Genomic DNA, 21078 nt, shown 5'->3' with positions numbered 1-21078 from the left:
ATTTACAACACCTTAACCGAGGGATAAAGCCTCAATCCTTTGAAGAACCTGACTGAGTAGACCGATCATCAACAGGAATAATGCCAGACTCAATAATGGGACCATTATATTGCTTTCGTCCGTGAATGAGATACCAGCCCAGACCAATGAAGAGCTCTCCAGCAAATACGACAATTGACCAGTTCATGTTGATAGCCGTGACTGGTAATTCCTCAGGGAAGAAAGAGAAGAAGATGGCGATTATTAAGAATGAAATTGACGCAATGTTCATGGGAATTCCCCATCGGCGGAGGGACCAAGGGCCATACTGAATAGGGTCTCGTTTAATTTTCTTTATAAGCATGAGGAAGATGGCGATCTCGTATGAGGAGAAAAGACCCGCGGTAGTCAATGAGATCATGGCGTTAAATGCGGCGCTGGAGGCGATGTTAATAAGACATGTGATGCCCGTGATTATTGCGCAGAAAACGATGGCGCGGATGGGCAGTGCAGAACCCGATTTAACCTGAGTAATCAATTTGGTCAGTATCTGCGCTGAGGAGTAAAGTGGATTATCATACATGAGATACGTGGGACAGGAAGTCCGAGAATGGAACGCCTTTGTCTCGCGCAAATGCCCAGGTGAGTCGGGAAGATGAGGCTAAGAAACCAAAGGCGGCACAGATAACGAGGGCTGCAGGGATAGCAGACATCACGGAAGCTCCCGCGTGTGACTTGGTAGCATCAAAGAAGACTTCAATGAAACTGTAGCCAGTAGGGCTATTAAGTGCCTGCTCCGGGTCGCCAATGCAAAAGAGGTAGCTGATCACTATGGCAAAACCAAGTAGACCATTAATTAGAATGGTGCCGATCATGTACCAAGGGACGGTGATTGAGGCATTGATAACTTCCTCAGCTGCAGAAATTTATTAGCGCCAAAACTTGAGAGACTTGCAAGTCGAAGCCAAGCTTACACATATGACAAGGACCATCGTAACCTAGACAATTTTGTTAAATATTGGAGATAATTTAGTACTAGGGTACATACCAATAAATGGGAGATTCGTTCCCATCAATCCAATTAACCAGGTCAATCCCGGATTCTTCCATCCCGAAGTATTTGAAAATGTGCCAAAAACGTAGGAGGCGCTTTTGTGAGGGGCCATATAGACCAGAGGAATCAAAACGGCGAAGAATCCCATAATATGCAGAATCAAAATGAGGCCTTCAATCTTTGGGAGAAGTCTTGCCCCGATAGAGTTGACAAGGAGGCAAACGACGAGTCCCGCAAACATGAGCAATGTTCCTTGCCATCTCTCAAGAACATAACTTGGATAGTTCAAGACCAAAAGACCCTGAGTGACGGTTGCGCCAAAATAGACACCTGACGCTGTGCAAGCCCACCACCCGATCATGTCTAGCCAACCGGTCACCCAACTGAGGAAGACGGCCTGACCTTTAGGCGCGAGCATTGAGACCCAGTGGTATTGCCCTGAAGAGGTCGGGGCCCTGTGGATAGTAAGCATCGAGGCAATATGACATCCGAGTCATAAGTTGAGTTTCATACATCGATGCCATCTCAGCAAGGGAGCATGCCGTTACCAAGGCACCTATCCAGCAAAATATGAATCCATATACCAGAGTTACCGGCCCTCCATCAATCATAGAATCAGTATTGCAGCTAAGGCGATTCGTGAGTTTGAGTAGAAACGATGATTTTGTGATATTCCAACATACAATAGCACTGCTTCCCAGGTACACATCATAGTTGTGGTAAACCCTAGCATCGATAAGAAGCCGAAATTTCGCTGATAATGTCAACACTATTCTGGTCCAGCATTATTTCATGAATAATGCACTCACTTCCAGGCGCTGCTTCTTTTCAGCTCTGGCCATATCCGCATAATCGCGATCCCTATGACGCCGGGAGCCCAGCTCCTTAATGGCCATGTCGCCATCCTTGTAGGCCATCTTTTCGCAAATGATAAGAGGCTGGTAGAAAGAATGAAAATGGATGTGGCGAAGAAAAAAGACTTCTAGCTCAATAGAACAAAGAGATCCCCGCAAAAGGCGAACAGGCCTATCAAAACGGCCACCGAAAGATTCACCTGGGCAGCTACATTTACCCCGAATAATTAAAGTCGTCTAGCGTCGTGGCGTAGCGAAAACATGGTGCATCTGCGAAGTTAAAAACAGATTAATGAAACTATGTTAAAAGAAAGCCGAAATTCTGAAAATTCTAGGGACAGCTTTACTCAGTAAATCATTAAAATGACCGTAAATTCATGTTTGACAAGAAGGAGGAAAGTGATTCAATGCAAGCTCTTGGTGGTGTGGGGCAGATATCATCCAGCCATAATATAAGTTGGGACTCCATGTAGCACACTAATGCATGGGACTGACCAGGATGCCTTGAATTTATTTCCAAACGTTGCATGGATAACTTTGGGATGATGTATCCTCCCGCAATATTGAATGTTTCTTTTTGCTCCTTGACTCCACCCTTGATACTAAATAAGTGGATCACATCAGAAAGTCGATTGGCCCCACAACATGTCTGGGGCCCTGGGGGCCAAGAATGAAGAGGGGGAACAAATATCACTCGTGAGTCGTTATCAGGCAAGGCCACCTCCTGCATCTTTCAGGATTTCTCCCGACTCCCTTGCTTTAGACTGACCACACCCCCACTTGTGTACTGGTACTTGAGCATTATCGTTGACTTTATCATCCGGAGTTCCACGCCCTGCTTATTCGATGCGTACGATCGTCCACTGATTCAAGTTCTGATCATCCCTCTCTACTCCATACTTTGAACCTCTTGCCACGTTTCTTTCCGCCCCAGCTTCAAGATGGGATCCGCAATTGATTGGTCTTTACGTCCTACCTTTTCGCAAGAACAATTGGTGCAATATTTTGACAGGATTAGTCTTCCTAAAAAATGGCGAGAGTCTTCGGTCGTGAAGGAGCGCGCTGGAGCTGATAGTGAGGACTCTCTTGTCTTTCTGAAAGCGCTTCAGCGGTATCATGTGGCAGCCGTGCCATTTGAAAACCTCAACTTGCATTATTCGGTTCAACGCCATATCTCTATAGATGTGCAAAAGATCTTCGAGAAGATCGTGACGTCTAACTCCGAGAGGGGCGGTTACTGCATGGAGAACAATACTCTATTCGGTACGGTCTTACGGAGCCTGGGCTACAATGTTACCTCGGTCGGGGGAAGAGTGAACGAAGCTGCGCAGCCAGTGGCAGCCTCTAAGAACTGGAGAGGACCGAAATACGATGGCTGGTATGATGATGATCTCCATTTCACATACATACCCAGTTCCAGTGCTTCAAAGACCCAGCATTCTGGAGAGTCATTACTAATAAACGGTTTTGCAGGAACCACATGGTCAACCTCGTTAAAATCGGCGGAGAGAAGTACTTGGTAGACGTGGGGTTCGGGTCAAATGGGCCACACCAACCTATACCATTGACTCCAGAGTTCAAATTCCACAATGTGGGTGAACAATATGGGCGCCTTATGTATGGTCCAATCACCCAGCATACTAGCAAGGATCAATCCCTTTGGCAGTATGAGATCTGCAATGGGGGCGGAGACTGGGCTCCCGCTTATTCATTCACGGAGACCGAGTTCCTCCCTGAGGACTTTACGATGATCAACTATTACATGAGCACTAGCCGTGATAGTTGGTTTACCTTCTATGTTGTGTGTGTTCGGATGATCCTGGATGAGACAGGCGACAACGTCGTGGGTGATTATACATTATTCAACGACTCGTTGAAACAGCGTCTAGGTGCCACGTCTGAGGTTTTACGGACCCTGAACTCGGATGAGGAGCGCGTGGCAGCGCTGGCCAAGGCATTCAATATACACATAGGCCAGACTGATAGAGATAGCATCCGCCGCACTATTTCGGAAATTTTGTAGATAAGTTTAGATTTGGCCTGGAATGCAAATTTGCGAATCTGTTCAATCCTTCAACTTTTGATCTTCATTACTGCATATTGTACAATCAATTGCACGCCTGATATGTACATGGTACATCTCCGGTGCAAGATTCGAGTTGTTTGTCCACACCATCACTTTTTGCTTTTGCTTTTGCTTTTTCTGGACAAACCGGGCTCGTGGCGCCGATCCATGCAGTGAAATTCGAGGTTAGTCCAATTACATTTATCTTTAGGGTTACACGGGCCGCTCGGCTTAGCCAGCTTGGCGACGGATGAGGCTTTTGATCTGCACTCTAAAGGTATGTCTTGTCCGCCCAGCTGACGAGTACAATCGATTCTCATGCACGTAAGTCTAAGAACATCTTAGCCCCCGAGGATTGAGCAAATTATTACTCCACAAGAAGCTGAATATCCGTGGATCCTCCACCAGAGAGAAGATCTTGGGCTATTTACTTGTAACATGCGCGGGACTCGGGATACCTACATCATGATACTACTAGTACCAGAGCCCGGCAGAGGTCGTCAACGTTAGCTATGCCTTTCTTCTACGAGTCATGACCAACGAAAATTCACCCATATATGCAGGATGTAAGAGGGACCGCGCTTATGGTCTTGATGTCAATGGCCAAGAGAGTCGGATACCTGATTCAACCACATCTGCAACTAGTTGCGCCATGCTGCTCTTGGCACATATAAGGCTGGATGCTGCAGCCACGGCCCCGGTTTGCCCAATTTTAGACCAAAACTAAATAATAAAATAACAAATATGATTGAATCAAGCCAAAAACTCTAAAACCGGTTAGTTCAGCCCTAATAAAGTTCGGTCATGCTGAAGGATCATGGGATACCCCTTGACGGCACATGCACGTTCTTCAGTCGATCCACAAAGTCCGTGTTTGCGCCTACCGACTCCGCCCCCAGCTTTATGGGGCTAGAATGATTAATTCCAGGGATTTTTTGGAAAACATCTGAGCTATGTAGCAAGGGCTGACGATTCAGCGGTAATTTCGGTTTTTCTAAATCGGGTTTACTATGCGGCTAAGCACTGGTCTGTATTAGGAGATGCATGGAGTAGACAGTACTTACTAGAGGGTCCTGCATATTGTTTAACGATCCTCAATCACAAGGACTCCACGCCTGTCTATCCTACAATCTACCTACCTTGGTTATATGTGAACCAAGGGTAAACACCGTGGATGACCATGGACTTGTCCATATGGCGACGGTCGACCATCTCAATCGACCATGGAGATGAAATTGCAATAGCGACGCTATATCTTTTGGCTATGATGATTATGGCCGTGCTGATACGACTAGCCTTTTGATATTATATGCTTCGGTCACTGCAATGAGATGATGGGATGGTTTCACTCGCGCTGGTAGGTTTCGGCTTTCTCCCTTCATACCATTTCCGATCTCCTCAACCGGCAACCTTGAAACATGTGAAGTCTTGAGCTGTTTCAATTGATTCAAGTTGGAATTGACCATTTATTTCCGGAAAGATTCTCCCCATCTTTCAGTCCAGTGTCATTCTCTCTGGTATTCAACATGGATTGGGGAAACGCCAGTTCGCCATGGCTGATGGGCAATATACCAGCGTGCAAAAGGTAGATTATTCTGAGTTCATAAAGGTATCTCATCCAGCAGAGTTCGCTGACATTTTATAGGATCTTTATGCCTCTAATCTTCTCTATGTTTTCAGCCTGAGCCTGGCAAAAACTTCGGTGTTGCGGTTCTTGCAAAAGATCTGCGTGATAAAACTTCACAAGAAGATCTGTTTCTGGTCGATCATTCTTATTGCTGCATGGACTGTTCCACTCTTCTTCACTCTGGCTTTTCAGTGTGGGGCATCTCGCCCCTGGAACACAAATGATGGGCATTTTATCAATATGGTGAGCCTGAGACCATACGCCATACCAGATATTGCGCCCCAAGACACTGACAGCGAATTATGTATACAGTTCGCTTTCTAGGTCGCCATATCTCCCGTCGATATTATCACCGAACTGGTAATCTACCTTCTCCCAGGTTTCGTCATCAAACCAGTGCAAGTAGCATCAGGAAAGAAGTTTACTGTTGTCATTGCATTTGTGTTCCGTATATTGTATGTTTCAAATTCCAACCCCAACTCCAATTCCTCTACTGTCGATTGACCGGTTCATTCTAATGTGGTCATCACCACGATTGTACGTCTTGTTTTCATGAAAAAGACTCAGTCCCTTGCCGATATGAATACCAGCTCTTTTGCAACAGTCATAACCAATCAGACCAATCTCTGTGTCAGCCTCATGTCAGCCTCATGACTGCCTGTATCCCTTGCTTGAAACCCTTCCTCGATGCCTTCGACAGTGGAATGCTGAATGTTTCGTTGCACAAGCGGGTTGGTGGAGGCTATAGTAGCTCATCTGGCGCTGGAAATGGGGACTCCTATGCTTTGGCTAGCCTCAGTCAAGGTCCAAAGGAGTCTTCCAACCGGTCGCGATACGCCGATGATGATATTGAAGGGTTGAGGACATCAGCTGCTGCTTTCGCTGTGACAGCTCCTGGAAGGTTACTGGATTTAGATGGGAATGCGAGTGGCTCCACTATGGCTATTCAGAGAACAGATTAATGGAGTGTTCGGTGTGAATATGTGGATCAGAAAGATTCCAGGAATTGAGGGTGATGTGGAAATATCAGAGGTTTGTGAAAGCAATGGGGAACATGTATCTTTATAAGCCTTGGAGGAGATGGCATGGTCTTGGGTCCAGCTGCTATAGATGTATAATCATGATTTTGAATTTGTCTTGGATGTTTAAAGTTCAGGTACTGCGTAGTGTCCAATGATGATCGAATAATGTATTCATAGAGGGGTTTCGGCCAGGCGGTCGGCATATTCGATTCTGCCGAATAACAATCGATATTCACATCTGATGGATCGATTTGTGAATTTTATCATTGCTCATCCTTCCTCCATCAATAAATCACTTCTGCATACTTATTTATGCGTGAATGGCAGTATCTCATCATCCTTCAAAGACAAGATTTCGTTAAACAAAGGCAGGTCTCCACTTGACTGCCCCCACTTCTCCGCAGTGAAGCCGAAGCGCGGATATCATCGGTGCGGAGAAGATCCATCATCCGAGGTCATTTACATTTCTTTTTCAACCCTCGGTCGCACAGATCTGAGCTTCTGATCATCTATTCACAGCTCCTAGAATTGTTTCTCTTCGTCATCTCATCCATCAGGTCATTTTTTCGATAATCCTTGAGAAATGAGTCTTCGACTTGCTTCATCTTTCTCCCGAGCTAGGCTTCACTGCCCCGCAGAGACCCGCTGGTTCTCCATCACTGGGCGGAGCTTATCTCGATGTTTCTCAACCACACAACCTCGAGATGCAACATGGGGGTTCATTGGATTGGGACAGATGGGTATGATGACTGGAATGATGAATTGATCACCCCCTTTCAAGATGGACTGAAAAGCTGACCTGAGATAGGATACAATATGGCCAAGAACTTGCGTGCCAAGATCCCTGCAACTGATACATTGATTGTACGCGATATTAATGAGGAAGCTTCAAAACGATTTGTCGCAGAAGCCCAAGAGGCTGCCAGTACGAGTGGCGCAGCAGCAAATGAGAATCAAGTCCATATTGCAGAGAATGCCCGGGAGCTTGCTGAGAAGTCGGTGAGTTTGAACTCATGATATGTCATTGGAGGCCATCAGCGCATTGATATGAGAATGGCGGTTATCCATGATGCATTGCAACATAGGAATCTGCCGAGGAACTAATATGATGTCCAGTCCGTGATCATTACTAGTCTTCCGGAGCCCCAACATGTTCTGGACGTGTACCATTCCATTCTCAAAGGTGGTGAGCTCCCGGCAGTGGAGCAAGAGCGGCTGTTCATCGATACATCTACGATTGATCCTGTCACGTCCAAGGATCTCGCGAATGCAATCCATAGCACCCAGACTGGCCGGTTTGTGGACGCTCCCGTTTCGGGTGGTGTGGTCGGTGCGAAAGCAGGTACCCTATCATTTATGTTCGGAGCATCCTCCCAATCAGAAGAGTTCCTGGAACGAGTGCAGAACGTTCTGTCTTTGATGGGTAAGAGGATGTGGCATCTCGGTGAACCCGGCTCTGGAGTATCAGGGAAGCTCGCCAACAACTATATCCTGGCGATCAACAACATTGCCACCGCGGAGGCCATGAACCTCGGAGTAAGATGGGGATTAGATCCCAAATCATTGGCAGACATGATCAATGCCTCCACAGGCCGATGCTGGCCATCGGAAGTGAACAACCCTGTTCCTGGTGTTGTTGAGACAGCGCCTGCGTCGCGCGGCTATCAAGGTGGATTCGGGGTAAGTCTAATGCACAAGGACCTGCGGTTAGCTCTCACAGCCGCAGAGAAATCAGATACTCCTCTGGAGTTGGGCGACAAAGCCCGTGAGGTATACCGTGCTGTGGAGGAAGCTCACCGTGGTAAAGACTTCTCGGTTGTTTATCAATGGTTGCAAGACAAGTCGAAATAGAATGCTTCAATCGCTCCCAGGACTCTGGGTTTCCCATGGCGTGCTATGTGTGGCGTTCTTCAATATCCTCGAGGTGTTCAATTATGTGTATGCTTGCGAAAATCCGAGAGGAAGTCACAATCCTATACAAACTTGGAAGTCCCGTGCCCGGAGAACTTCGTCCCAATATCGAAATGTCCAAGAACCTCCATGGAGCAATAACCACCGATCAAACATTTCGATTCAATTCACTGCTCGAATCAACCCTACAATCTGGTAGGGCACACTCTGTGTTCCTCGTCAATTGAAATCCCCCATCTCTTTTTTCCCTTCCTCTCTTCCTCTTTTTCTTCCTCACCCTCATTCACCATCGTCTCTATCACCCAATTCATCCTCGATTCTTGCCCAATTCATCAATTTCATCATCTCGGTTTCAATTAACACTTTGCTACTGTCAATCGAATCTGTTACTCGGTTGTTGGACCCTTATCAAGTGTCCTGGCAGCTTTTTGGCGCGAAATCTGTTCGCTCCTTCCAAAGTTTTGAAGTTCAATCTGCTCTTTCCCCATCTCACTCTCACAACCCCTCCATCAAATTCCATCACTTTCTTGTCACCTTCATCAATTCTTTCATCATCCATCATTGGGAGCATCAATTCTCATCAGAATTCTCAACTTGTGGGGTATCTTCATCCATCGGTTGACCTTACAATCATCACCATCCACAGTTCAACCCTAACTCGCAAGTGCATTGTGCCATCTTTTTTTGGACTGCACCTGGGAGACTGTTCGAATCTGCTGTCCAGGAATTGCCATCCTCCTATCAGCTTCAAGTAAGTACCTTCTCCCTGCAACAATTGATTTACTCATGACTCACCTTTTTTGTAGTCACAAAAGTGCTTAATCAAGGCACTCAGACAGCGAATTTTCAATTCTCTGAATTACTTTCATCTTTTTTAACAAATTTTCAACTGAAAGATCTGTGTCAAAAATGCATCCTCAGGGTGATCAGAAGACCAGCTCTACTAGTTCTGGACAGAACTCCTCCACTCAAACCGGCCACTATCATCACGACCGTCGCCCTCGCGTCGCATCCATGTTTTCGCCCAATGGAAATGTCTACTATGACGGGACTGGAGGCAACATGCCTCAGATGTTCACCAGTGTGGCTTATCCAGGCTATCCCCGTCCCCGCTTTGGACCGCAGACTGCGTCTCCCGTTACAATGAGCAATGTTGACTGGGTAGCCTACACCCGCGCTAAGAACGCCACCCCATACTGGGTGGTGCCCACCAACAACGGTGTCCTTGGAGGCGTCCAGCAAGCCTCCACCTTCATGTCCCCCGCAATGAGTGGCCAGGCGGATCAACCAGGTCAGTATCAGTACCTTTCGGCTGGCTTTTACCCTACCGTCAACTCCATGGTACCAAGCGGGTACCAGTACCCATCGTGGCCATACATGAACTATAACACACAGTCTGTATGGAACCCAGTTGACATCCAGAAAGGACCTGACGCCAGCGCTCAGCTGCAGTATTACGATGGCAGCCACGCCGTTTCAACCGTGAATCCTTCCATTCAAGTCTATGGAAATGCTGGAGCCGTGCCTTCTCCATGCTACAACACTATCCCGGTATCATGGCAGATTATGAAGACCACCAATGGCTACATGGTTCAGGATTTACATTTCCTGACTCAACAGGAGCCTGCGATTCCTCGCGCCGTACCAGCCATGTGGACCAGTCCGGACATGACCATCGCTAAATGCCTTGAAAATCGTGAGGGTATTACCAATGTCTACATTCGAGGCTTTTTGCCCGAGACCACTGATGAGTTGCTCCACTCCTACGCCTCCCGCTTTGGAAGCATTGAGCGTTGCAAGGCAATTGTTGACCTGGACACTGGTCTTTGCAAGGGGTATGATTGAATATTCCGATCGAAATCATCCAATACTAACAAGATACTCAGGTTCGGCTTTGTTCAGTTTTACACTTATGAGTCTTGTGAGAACTGCATTCGGGGATTTTTCTTCCTTGGTTACCAGGCAAGCTTCGCCCAGAAGTCCCGCAATTCCCGCCTCAAGGACCTGGAGGACCGATGCTCCACCAACATCTATTGCACCAACATTCCTATCGACTGGACTGAAGCGGTAAGTTTGACTTTATTCCACTCCCTCATGAGAACTAAATCCTGATAATGGTCTTTGAAAGGATCTGCGTCGTCACTTTGAGCCTTACAATGTCGTATCTGAGAAGATCAGTCGTGATGAGAAGACCGGCGTGAGCAAGGAAGTCGGCTTTGCACGGTATGAGACCAGTTACTCTTCTTGCCTCCTTTGCTCACTACTAATTCTTTGCAGCTTCGAATCCCGTGAAGTCGCTGAGAAGATTCTAGCGGAGTTCCACAACGTCTCTAAGGGGAATGATGTTAAGTTGCTGCTGCGTTTCGCTGACACCAAGGCTCAAAAGATCCTTAAGCAGCAGAGCAATGAGCGTCGTGCCTACCGTGCTGGCGAGTACAACTTCTCCGTTGAGGTGGTGCAGGGATCCACCCCATCACCTTCGATGCATCGTCTTCAGCAGGCCAGCTCCCACATTACCCCTAACTCTCAGGGAAGCTTCGGCTCTGCCGCTGGTTTGGGCTCGGGCTCGAACTGGACCCCAGCTACTTCGATTTCTCCTACGTAAGTTCCTTTGAATTCTCAGTTCCTTGGGATGTTTTGGCTTTGGACATAGGCTGACAGCTAAGTAGTTTCGCTTTGATGAAGAAAACTAGTACCGGCGGTGTCCGACAGACATCTCTGTCTTCTCGCAGCATGAACGCAATTGAGAACACCCCCATGTACCGTCGCTCATTCCAGGCTTGCCGTTCTATGACCGATATCTCCGGTGCGTCATCCAAGACCGCCGTACCTCAATCTCCAATGGATGAGCCCCGCTCGCGCAAGCCGAGCCCCCGAAAGGAGAATATCCGTTCGTTCTCCATGTCGCCAAGCCCAACTCGTATGGCCCTGGGGATGCCTCCTTCCAGCCCCCCTTCCAGCCCTCGTTCGTGCTGCTAAATGGAGAACACAGCATGGGTTTGACATCCATGAAACTTTCTGATGCGGCGTTCGGCGAAATTCTTTGTTTTCGGCAATTCTTCGATTTTTCAACTGGTCATATCCCTTTACTTCTGCAGAATGTACGCCCATGTGCTTCTGATTTTTTATTTCTCTTTACCGGGCTGTCTTAACCTCGATCCTATCTGCCGTCCTCCGATTTCTGTTACTCATATGTGTACTCCATATGTTTACCAGCTGGTAGGATGGTCGGGGCTTTTTTTGCTGCCTTTTTATTCTCGTCTCTGCGGATTTAGCTTTACTGCAACTTCTCTGTTGTGGTGTCTCTATGATGTCTCGGGTACTCTATGGTCTCGGACATCTGCCGCTCTTTGATGATTTATGATGTATCCCTTATTATCGTCCCGGGCGCTCTATTGTCTTGGAAGTTCTGTCGTTACTGATTCTCTGCGGTTGTCTCGGACACCATGTCACTCTTTTGTTATCTATGGCGTATTTTTTATTGTGGCCTCGGCACTCTATTGCTTGGGGACCCTGCCGCTCTTTTAGTGTTCATCGTTTATGAATTATCTTTTTTCAAGTATTGTCCTTCTCAAGTTCTGATTTCTAGCTTTTGGATCTTCTCTCTGCTGTTCGTTCTGTTGCAGTCATATGGGAAAGCATGTCTTCAACGGTATCTGTTCGGGATGGATGTTTCATGATTAAGCTGAACACGCCTTGTGCCTTAAAAGTTTCATGGTCTACAATATGATATCTTTGACCAAAAAAGCTGACAGTGCAAGTATTCTTGGAAACTCATAGTAACTCTTAGTCTATCGATGAACGTAGATTCATTTCTAAAAGGAAAATGCCAACCAGAATGGAAATGAAAATGTTGATCTATACACGTCACAAAAAAATCCGACAATCGCCAATAGAAATCTAACACTATCCAGGGTGAGGCCAATCAATTGCGCCCGAGTCTTTCCTCCAAGTCCTGCATCAGCTTATAAGCTGGTAGATAACCCCCATCACTCTCACTGCTCTCCTTGTCGTCCTCTCTCCTCAATCTAGGATTCGGCAGCGTATCCGACGTTCCACCGAGACTGGTATATCCCATATCATACAGCGAACAATACCTCAATCCGAGATGCCGAATAAATGCCCAGATCTCAGCGTAATGCCAATCAATGACCGGGTGTATACGCATAAAGTCAGGCCACCCACCATCCGTCCGATCAAAATGCGTCAGCTTCGCTCCATGCGGATCTGTCCGTCGAGTACCGACGAATATTCCACGAACATTCGGGTGTCGGGACAAATAATCTTCAAAGCTGGACTTGAGCGTTGTATGAGGAGGTTCGGTAGTATATTTCGTTATGGAGAGGTAGTATGCTTTTGCGGAGCTAAGAACAAATTCTTCCACTGCAGGAAACGGATCCGGGGGGAGGGCATAAATAGAAGGAATCATGCCTGATTCAATGGAGTCTTGGTTTTGAGATGATGACTCGGCGGTTGACGGTATGTTTGAATCCTCGGACTGTTGTGTGTGGCTGGAGTATGGGTGCAATCCTGCCAGGAACAGAATAAGGAGAACAAGACAATCCTTGCCTCCATTGTAGGAAAGAGAGAGACCCGACATGTTGTACTTCGCTATTGCCTCTGCGACGACTCCTAGTGAGATACGCGTTTGGCGCTGGGCCGAGGCTAGCAGGGAGTCCGCGGGATGCGTCTCGGATAGGAAGGCTTGCACGCGGGCATGAATGCGTTCGATGACTACTGAGAGTGGAGGAAGCGCCTCCTCGGTGTTCGATTTTGAGTCTGTAGTGCCATTGTGGTTCTCTGCATATGCATAATCGGCACCTGTCGCGTGTGTGGTGTGTGTGGTGTGTGTGGTATGTGCGGCGTCAGCCCCGCGTTGACCTGAAGATAGGTCGGCGGGCACTGGCTCAAAAGGACGGAGGTGGTTGAGAGCCTGTGAGAGGAGTTGTGAGGCAGCAATAGGCTCTACTGGCCGCTCACCAGGTACGTCTGGCTCGGTCATTATGCTGGAGGAGTGAATGACAGGAGTTGAGATCGAGGCGGGGGAGAGTGGGTTTCTCGGCGTTCGGAATCCAGAATGATCTAATCCCATGTGGGGATGGCCTTAAAAACGGGCGATAATTGAATAGATAACGTGATTTCTTGTGCCTTTAGCTGATATGGGATGAAAAGACACTGTATAAAGGCTTTGTATAGATAATTGAGGTTGTGAAGAGGTAAATTAGAGTACATTTCGTATATCCTCCGCTTATATGCATCGAAACTTCTAGGTTTTCCCCGCGCTGCGGCTTATCAGTAGAAGTGTATGGAGCCTCGTGGATTTGCTAATGGATATTGAATGTAATTCGGAGGATATCAGTTATCCAAGATGATTAGATCAGGATGTAAAATTCAAATTCGAACGCCGGTATCTATGACATGATTGTATCATCCAAGGACCTTCATCTTCTTTTTCTTCTTCTTCTCATCGCCCACTGCTTTTCCCTTCTTGAAATCCCGCCAGCTACCAATGCGCTCATCTCGGGTATCTTCCCATGCCTTATCTTGATCGCGCTTCCTCTTACGCGCTTCTAGTTCCTCCTCCTCCTTGCGCTTTTCGCGACCTTCTTCTTGCATGCGCGCCTTAGCTTGTCGTCGTCGTCGAGCTTCTTCCTCAAGTAGTACTTGGACAGTCTTCTGTCGCCATTCCTTCTTGAACTCGTCTGTTTTGAGCTCGGGCGAGTCAACAGTATATTTATGTTCGCGAATCAGGAGCCTTCGTGCGTCTGCAATGCATTCGTCCAGATAGGTACGCTCCTTCTCGTCCAGGAGTGCGGTCTGTGCTTTCTTGAGTCGGTCGAAGGCATCTGGGGCGAGTGGGTTCTTCGTTTTATCCGGATGGATTAAAAGTGACTTTTTGCGATATTGTACTTTGATGTCCTTCTCAGGGACTCCAGGTTGTAGGTCTAGCACGGCGTACCTGGTGAACCAATTCTTAAATTAGTAGAGCTCTCAAAGTGGAGACCGAGTGTAACTCACGCGTCGAGGGAGAATGCCTTGCGGATACGATCAATCTCCGCATCCTTGGTGAACTCGGAGGCCTCGCGCTCCAGCGCATCAAAAATATCTTGATCCTCGTCTTCAGCCATCGAGTTCTTTGGTGTTCAATGTTTCTTTGATTTGCAACGGAGTTCTTATCGAACTGGAAAAGCGCCTTATCGGATGCTGAGTAAGCGGCAGAAAAAAAAAGATAGCGATTGGAATTTATCACCTTAGATCAGATTGATCTTCATAACCACAAACCTCATCACAATCATGCCTCCGGCACGTCCTTCTCGTGGGAAACCTTCCAAGCCTCACCAGGACTCTGGGAGAGCTCTGAAACGCAAGCGTGGCCAGGAGGATCTTTCCTCACTTGTCAAGCGCGTTGAAGAGCTGGACATCAAGGCCTCGGTCAAAAACTTCTCCGATCTGCCTCTCTCCGAACCTACAGCCGATGGTCTGTCCGCTTCCCACTTCAAGGTTATGACTGATATTCAGTCGCGCGCCATCAATCATTCTTTGAAGGGTCGTGATATCCTCGGTGCCGCAAAGACCGGTAGCGGAAAAACCCTGGCCTTCCTCGTCCCCGTTCTCGAGAACCTCTATCGCAAGCAATGGACCGAATACGATGGATTGGGCGCTTTGATTCTCGCTCCTACTCGTGAACTGGCAATTCAGATTTTCGAAGTTCTGCGCAAGGTTGGTCGGTACCATGCCTTCTCCGCTGGATTGGTTATTGGCGGCAAGAGTTTGCGCGAGGAACAGGACCGTCTGGGCCGCATGAACATTTTGGTCTGTACACCCGGTCGTATCCTGCAGCATTTGGATCAGACTGCTATGTTTGAGACCAACAACCTGCAGATCCTTGTCATGGACGAGGCCGATCGTATTCTCGATATGGGTTTCCAGAAGTCTGTTGACGCTATCATCGACCACCTCCCCAAGACACGCCAAACCATGCTCTTCAGTGCTACACAAACCAAGAAGGTCGGAGATTTGGCTCGTCTGAGTCTGCAGGACCCCGAGTATGTTGCCGTCCACGAAGCTGCCGCTTCAGCTACACCCTCGACCCTCCAACAACACTACGTTATCACACCTCTCGCCAAGAAACTCGACACCCTGTGGAGTTTCATTCGCAGCAATCTGAAGTCGAAGACTGTGGTTTTCCTGTCCTCAGGCAAGCAAGTCCGATTTGTCTACGAATCTTTCCGACACCTGCAACCCGGTATCCCCCTGATGCATCTTCATGGTCGACAAAAGCAAGGCGGTCGTTTAGACATCACCACCAAATTCTCTTCATCACAGCACGCTGTTCTCTTCGCCACTGACGTTGCGGCCCGTGGTCTCGATTTCCCCGCAGTTGACTGGGTCATTCAGATGGATTGCCCCGAGGATGCCGACACTTACATTCACCGAGTGGGACGTACTGCCCGATACGAGCGAGTTGGTCGTGCCGTCCTCTTTTTGGACCCCAGTGAAGAGAAGGGTATGCTCCAGCGATTGGAACAGAAGAAGGTTCCCATCGAACGCATCAACATCAAGGCCAACAAACAGCAAAGCGTTACCAGTCAGCTTCAAAACATGTGTTTCAAGGACCCCGAACTCAAGTATCTGGGTCAGAAGGCATTCATTTCCTACGTGAAGTCTATCTACGTGCAGAAGGATAAGGATGTTTTCAATATCAAGGAACTCTTACTCGAGGACTACGCCAACAGCTTGGGTCTGCCTGGTGCTCCCCGTATCAAGTTTATTAAGGGAGATGACACTAAGGAGCGCAAGAACGCATCATGGAGAATGGCACACCTTTCTAGTGGTGAGGAAGACTCGGATGCCGAGGAATCCAAGAAGGACAAGAAGGATGAGAAGCAAGTGCGCACTCGCTACGATCGTATGTTTGAGCGTCGTAACCAGGACGTTCTCGCAGAACATTACTCGAAGCTCATTAACGACGATGGAACAATGATGGCTGCTGGTACTGGAAACGGTGCTGGTGAAGACGCAGACGAGGATGCCGACTTCCTGTCTGTCAAGCGCAGATTTGAAGCCGGTGATGCCGGTCTTGACCAAGTCGACTCTGACTCCGATGACGCAGAAGCCTTTAAGGAAGTCAAGAAGGTTCAAATTGACGGACAAGAACCGTTGGTTATTGACTCCAAGCGTCGCGAGAAGTTGCTCAAGTCGAAGAAGAAGCTCCTCAAGTTCAAGGGCAAGGGTACCAAACTTGTCTACGACGAGGAGGGCAATGCTCACGAGGTCTACGAGATGGAGGACGAGGAACAGTTCCAGGCCCGTGGCGACGCCAAGACACAGCGCGAACGTTTCCTGGAGGAGGAGGGCGAGCGTACCCGCGCGGCGGATGTCGAGGACAAGGAAGTTGTCCGCGAGAAGAAACGCGAGAAGAAGGAGAAGCGTCGTGCGCGCGAGCGTGCTCTGGCCGAGGAAGAAGCAGACTCAGAAGATGGTGGTATCCAGCTTCCATATATTCCATTCAAGGATCCCATGGAGTCTGCCTCCGAGCCCGAGTCCGAGCCCGAACTTGTCGAGGCACCACGTCCCAGCAAGAAGGCGCGGGTTTCCTTTACCGCCCAAGACAGCGACGACGAGCGGCCGAGCAAGAGCAAGAAGAGCAAGGTTACAGCCGATACCCAGATCTCGTCTTTGCAGGATCTGGAGGCTTTGGCCAGTGGCTTACTGGGCTAGTTGTGCATTTCACCAACTGGAGTTACTTATGGCGCCGTTCTTTTGTATCATGTTTAATCTTGTTTTCTTTTTGAACTAGCGACCTCCCCCCAAAAGCATTGATCGTGCAGGTTATTTTGCATGAGTAAATAGTTAAGCCAACTTGAAGGAATGAAATGAACTGTATTCACGTCTCCATTGATCCCTTGTTACACCTTCAGAGTCTGACATTAGACTATACCATTGACTCATTTTATTCCAACTCATCATACTCGTAGTTCCCATCCAAGGCGAAACATCGTTCAGAATACATAATCGGTGTACCCAAAAAGGTGAACGATATTGTTAAAGCTACTTCCAATGTTCGCTTTGTCGCCCAAAACTAGATTGAAGCACAGAAACCACCTACTGACCAAGCACTAGAAAGCAACCTTGGCAATCACAATCCCCGTTATTTGGTTCCGATTGTCAAAGGCCTCGGGGGAAAACCTCATGAAGAAGCCTGGAACGCAGAGTGTGAGACAATGTCGCGCTTCCTACCGATTCGAAGGCGACGACGATGCGCAGTCGGTTCAGTGGCCACGGTAGCCGACTCGAAGTTCACCTTGGCGAGCTTTGCAAGGTATTGTATAGAAATGGTCACTCGATACTCTCAGATGTCGATAGACAGCCACCCAAGAATGGACGATGAGATTTTCATACCTGGAGCCCCGAAGTATCTCCGGGTCACTTTGACCTGTGTTCTATCTCCTACAATGCACGGAAACATTCAGCTGTTTCCCATGCAAGTTCTCAGTCACTATTTGCTCCTGTCAATCGATTTATCCATGCCAATACCAAGATATCTGGTGTTTGCCTTGAGAAGGATATAACCATTGTACACTGAAAATGTTTCATCGCGAAAGGACATTCAGCAAACACCTGTCTCAGAATTGAGAGTGGACACCTCGACTGGCAGGGGCAAATCATGACTGGGAGCTTGCATGGCAGGCGACTGAGTGCCATTGTGCAATGCAAAAGCTCTTGAACAGTGCCCAAAACTATCGAAGCATACTGTGGACGTAGGAATCCTTGTCCTTGTCATTTATCTTGGGTGGGTTGGCGAGTATGGGAGGGTGTGGGGGAGGGGTAGGAGACTCAGCCATTGTTGGTTTGTGATTAAAAAATTCTTCTGAAGGCTGTGGATCAAGCACCCTTTATGTCTTTTTTCTTTCAACATCCCGGCTTCTGCTGGGCTCGTCAATCAATGCCCTAGATTTCCGGACTAAAGGATATTTTCTTTGTTAAAAGGGTAAGTTGCCCGAATCGATGACAACTCGGATAGTTCAAACAGCAATCCTTGTTAGTCTGGTATATCTGATTTGTCGGGACTACTATTGGAACTCCCCAAGGATGCATCAATAACTCGCTTTAGTTAACCACGCTATTAGCGTCACCGACATATGAACAGGAATTCGATTGGTTTTCTCATTTTTGAGGCCCGGGGTGATTGTTTGTCTTAGTCAATCCTTTGATCATCCATTCTTTGTCCCTCATCTCTCTCCGAGTCCTTTCAACGCTTTTTTTACTTCACAACATCCATGTCTATACTGGTTACTTTTATCTTTTGTTGATCTATTTCCATACCAAAGTACAACTCAAATTCCCTGAAGGACAAAAAAACCCCGCTGTGGTGATTTTGAACTCTTAAAGCTATGCTGGATCAAGTGTAGCATAAAAGGAGCCCTGGAGGACTTAAGGTATTTCACCATTCATTCAGCCATCTAACCTTCAATATACTAATCTCTCTACACCAGAATGGCTGCCAACTTTGTTCTGAACCTGAATAGAGAAGCTATTCAAAAAACCCTGGGCCGAGTAAGGCCTGTAAGGAACAAACCAAGCGATTTACCATATTTCCACGAAGTAAATGCAGAATGGTTGTGCTGCGTTTCGTGCTTCAATCGAGCTGTAACCAATTACGAAGCTTTGCATGCAGCAGCTACCCCTGGTGATCCTGTTGATGAGAACATCGAATTCACTTGTTCTTGGTACAACACAGATGAAACCATCTGTAGAGAATGCGCATCGGCAAATGGAACATGCACTGCAGTAATATTCTTTCCCTATTCCAAGGTGATTCGTGGCTGATAAACTTCTTTCTTAAAATTAGTTACCCGCTGGTCTTTATGGCGACTGGCTAACATATCGGAGCATCCTACACTGGGTTGATAACACGGATCCAGCTATTTCTATACCGAATCGCTCAACAGCAGGTGCTGACGTGCATGGAGCGATAACTCTTGAAGGATTCGGGGGCCATCCAAACTGGGGCCCCCATGCTAGAAGGGCGGCGTTTAGAGAAGTTTTAAGACTATCGAGGTTGTTCGCAGGAATCATTGACAGTCATTGCAAGGATAATGGATTCAGCTCTGGGGGAGAGAATATAGTGGCTGAGCTTTCTGCTCGAGCAGCTTATCCAGCCCAATGCTATCAACGAGTGTCGCTGAATTGAGCCATGCTGCGGGAACGAAACACCCTCGATATGGCAGCAGGTCGTGAGCCAACTTATCCCACTAATAATGTCATCTGTGCCCGCATGCAGTCTTCTCATCGTGAATACAATGCTTGGCATTCTGCAATTCAGTCTTTCTTCATGGCGATCGCCTATTCAGCAGCGAAAGACTTGTGGGTCAAAGAGGATCTCTGCATAGCTATCGCGGAAACATACCAACGATTTGGCGAGACGCTTTAGTTGCCACCCCCGTCACTTCAACTTACTTGATGAAATACTATACTATTATACTGGAACTTTTGCGGATAACTGTATGTGCAAAAACATGAAACTTCAAAGACCTCCTGCCAGATTTGCATTCGAGTATCATTGAATACCAAGCCTGCACAGTGCAATCTGCCATCTCTCTCATACCCAGCTGTGTTGTGCTTGGCGGGATTTGACAGGGGAGAACCACTGGGATGGAATGATAACAGAGATTAATAAACTCGGCAGGTATAATAGAGATCTCATCAGCCCTCTTCAATCTGAAGGATCGAGATGCTGAGATCCAAATGATTCGACAGTCCCATATCTACGAGAGAATATAGAGCTTTCCGAGTCGTCACCTGGTTTGAGCTCCTGAGGCTCAATGGCTCAAGGCTCTCATGTGTTTAAATTCTATGTTACTCAGTAGTATGTACATATGAGCTCTACATGGTTTCTTATACTGAAATGTACATGATATCTGGAGTGCTTACCCTGCTAGCACATGTGCAGAATCTTGTATGTCCAGGTGTACGCTGTATGATATTCCACATTCATTGGAAGAAAAAGATAGAATTTGTGGGTCTGAACCATCCTCAGAATCCGAATTCTTATCCGCTTGCTCTTGGACCATTGTGATAAAAAAAAGAAGACAATACAAAACAAAAGTAATAAAACTCAGTCATGCTGGAACCTACTAACCATTGTCGGTTCAGATCTTCGAAAATTTCAATGTTCCAAGGTTAGGACATCGAATGAGTTCATCAGGAAGGCTTATTTCGCCTGCACTGGGACCCTGCAGAACGGTAGATTCAATGACAGCGAATACCCGTGCCAGAGAATGAAGTGGATCCCATTGAATTTTTCTCTCGTCATCGCGTGCGGGACCTCCCGGTCCAACCATAGCAGCGCTGAAGCACGCCATCGCAAAAATCATGCATTGAAGAGTTCTGTTTTTGAGCGCCGATCGAAGATGGCATTCTTCACCTTAATCACTAGTCTTTGGTGGGTGAAACATAAAGGATTCTGCGGCTCTGCTGTCATATTGAAGAATCCGGGGTAGCCACGTGCAGGTCACGAGATTTCTGGTGAGTCGATCTTTTTTTCTTTCTACGAGAGTCTTGGT

General features: G+C 47.4%; 11 protein-coding genes across 11 annotated transcripts; 6 read left to right on the top strand and 5 right to left on the bottom strand.

The window, feature by feature from the left end:
- Nucleotides 1-31: 31 nt before the first annotated feature.
- On the bottom strand, nt 32-1950 carry N7483_011794 (uncharacterized protein; the record flags this gene model as incomplete). The annotated part of the gene is made up of 6 exons (XM_057095221.1): nt 32-529; nt 561-895; nt 1028-1488; nt 1547-1660; nt 1717-1787; nt 1843-1950. The coding sequence occupies 6 exons, from the start codon at nt 1948-1950 to the stop codon at nt 32-34; spliced, it is 1587 nt and encodes a 528-aa protein (XP_056941192.1).
- Nucleotides 1951-2828: 878 nt separating this feature from the next.
- On the top strand, nt 2829-3910 carry N7483_011793 (arylamine N-acetyltransferase family protein; the record flags this gene model as incomplete). The annotated part of the gene is made up of 2 exons (XM_057095220.1): nt 2829-3265; nt 3361-3910. 2 exons carry the CDS (start codon nt 2829-2831, stop codon nt 3908-3910), a joined length of 987 nt encoding a protein of 328 aa, XP_056941191.1.
- Nucleotides 3911-6229: 2319 nt separating this feature from the next.
- Nucleotides 6230-6541, top strand: N7483_011792 (uncharacterized protein; the record flags this gene model as incomplete). The annotated part of the gene is made up of 1 exon (XM_057095219.1): nt 6230-6541. The coding sequence occupies one exon, from the start codon at nt 6230-6232 to the stop codon at nt 6539-6541; it is 312 nt and encodes a 103-aa protein (XP_056941190.1).
- A 643-nt stretch (nt 6542-7184) lies between these two features.
- On the top strand, nt 7185-8452 carry N7483_011791 (uncharacterized protein; the record flags this gene model as incomplete). Its single annotated transcript, XM_057095218.1, has 3 exons — nt 7185-7341; nt 7410-7600; nt 7718-8452. 3 exons carry the CDS (start codon nt 7185-7187, stop codon nt 8450-8452), a joined length of 1083 nt encoding a protein of 360 aa, XP_056941189.1.
- Nucleotides 8453-9421: 969 nt separating this feature from the next.
- Nucleotides 9422-11491, top strand: N7483_011790 (uncharacterized protein; the record flags this gene model as incomplete). Its single annotated transcript, XM_057095217.1, has 5 exons — nt 9422-10347; nt 10399-10579; nt 10641-10735; nt 10790-11113; nt 11182-11491. The coding sequence occupies 5 exons, from the start codon at nt 9422-9424 to the stop codon at nt 11489-11491; spliced, it is 1836 nt and encodes a 611-aa protein (XP_056941188.1).
- Nucleotides 11492-12437: 946 nt separating this feature from the next.
- N7483_011789 (FAD synthase) lies at nt 12438-13514 on the bottom strand (the record flags this gene model as incomplete). The annotated part of the gene is made up of 1 exon (XM_057095216.1): nt 12438-13514. One exon carries the CDS (start codon nt 13512-13514, stop codon nt 12438-12440), a length of 1077 nt encoding a protein of 358 aa, XP_056941187.1.
- A 425-nt stretch (nt 13515-13939) lies between these two features.
- On the bottom strand, nt 13940-14640 carry N7483_011788 (uncharacterized protein; the record flags this gene model as incomplete). The annotated part of the gene is made up of 2 exons (XM_057095215.1): nt 13940-14471; nt 14531-14640. The coding sequence occupies 2 exons, from the start codon at nt 14638-14640 to the stop codon at nt 13940-13942; spliced, it is 642 nt and encodes a 213-aa protein (XP_056941186.1).
- Nucleotides 14641-14806: 166 nt separating this feature from the next.
- dbp4 (RNA-dependent ATPase HCA4) lies at nt 14807-17233 on the top strand (the record flags this gene model as incomplete). The annotated part of the gene is made up of 1 exon (XM_057095214.1): nt 14807-17233. One exon carries the CDS (start codon nt 14807-14809, stop codon nt 17231-17233), a length of 2427 nt encoding a protein of 808 aa, XP_056941185.1.
- Nucleotides 17234-18122: 889 nt separating this feature from the next.
- N7483_011786 (uncharacterized protein) lies at nt 18123-18654 on the bottom strand (the record flags this gene model as incomplete). The annotated part of the gene is made up of 2 exons (XM_057095213.1): nt 18123-18265; nt 18618-18654. The coding sequence occupies 2 exons, from the start codon at nt 18652-18654 to the stop codon at nt 18123-18125; spliced, it is 180 nt and encodes a 59-aa protein (XP_056941184.1).
- A 1055-nt stretch (nt 18655-19709) lies between these two features.
- On the top strand, nt 19710-19946 carry N7483_011785 (uncharacterized protein; the record flags this gene model as incomplete). The annotated part of the gene is made up of 1 exon (XM_057095212.1): nt 19710-19946. One exon carries the CDS (start codon nt 19710-19712, stop codon nt 19944-19946), a length of 237 nt encoding a protein of 78 aa, XP_056941183.1.
- A 718-nt stretch (nt 19947-20664) lies between these two features.
- Nucleotides 20665-20877, bottom strand: N7483_011784 (uncharacterized protein; the record flags this gene model as incomplete). Its single annotated transcript, XM_057095211.1, has 1 exon — nt 20665-20877. One exon carries the CDS (start codon nt 20875-20877, stop codon nt 20665-20667), a length of 213 nt encoding a protein of 70 aa, XP_056941182.1.
- Between the last annotated feature and the right edge of the window lie 201 nt (nt 20878-21078).

Source organism: Penicillium malachiteum, assembly GCF_028827825.1.
Source record: "Penicillium malachiteum strain IBT 17515 chromosome Unknown utg000005l:1.0-9002435.0:326005.0-9005861.0, whole genome shotgun sequence".
Classification (NCBI taxonomy): Eukaryota; Fungi; Ascomycota; class Eurotiomycetes; order Eurotiales; family Aspergillaceae; genus Penicillium; species Penicillium malachiteum.
This window is presented reverse-complemented; position numbering and strand designations above follow the sequence as displayed.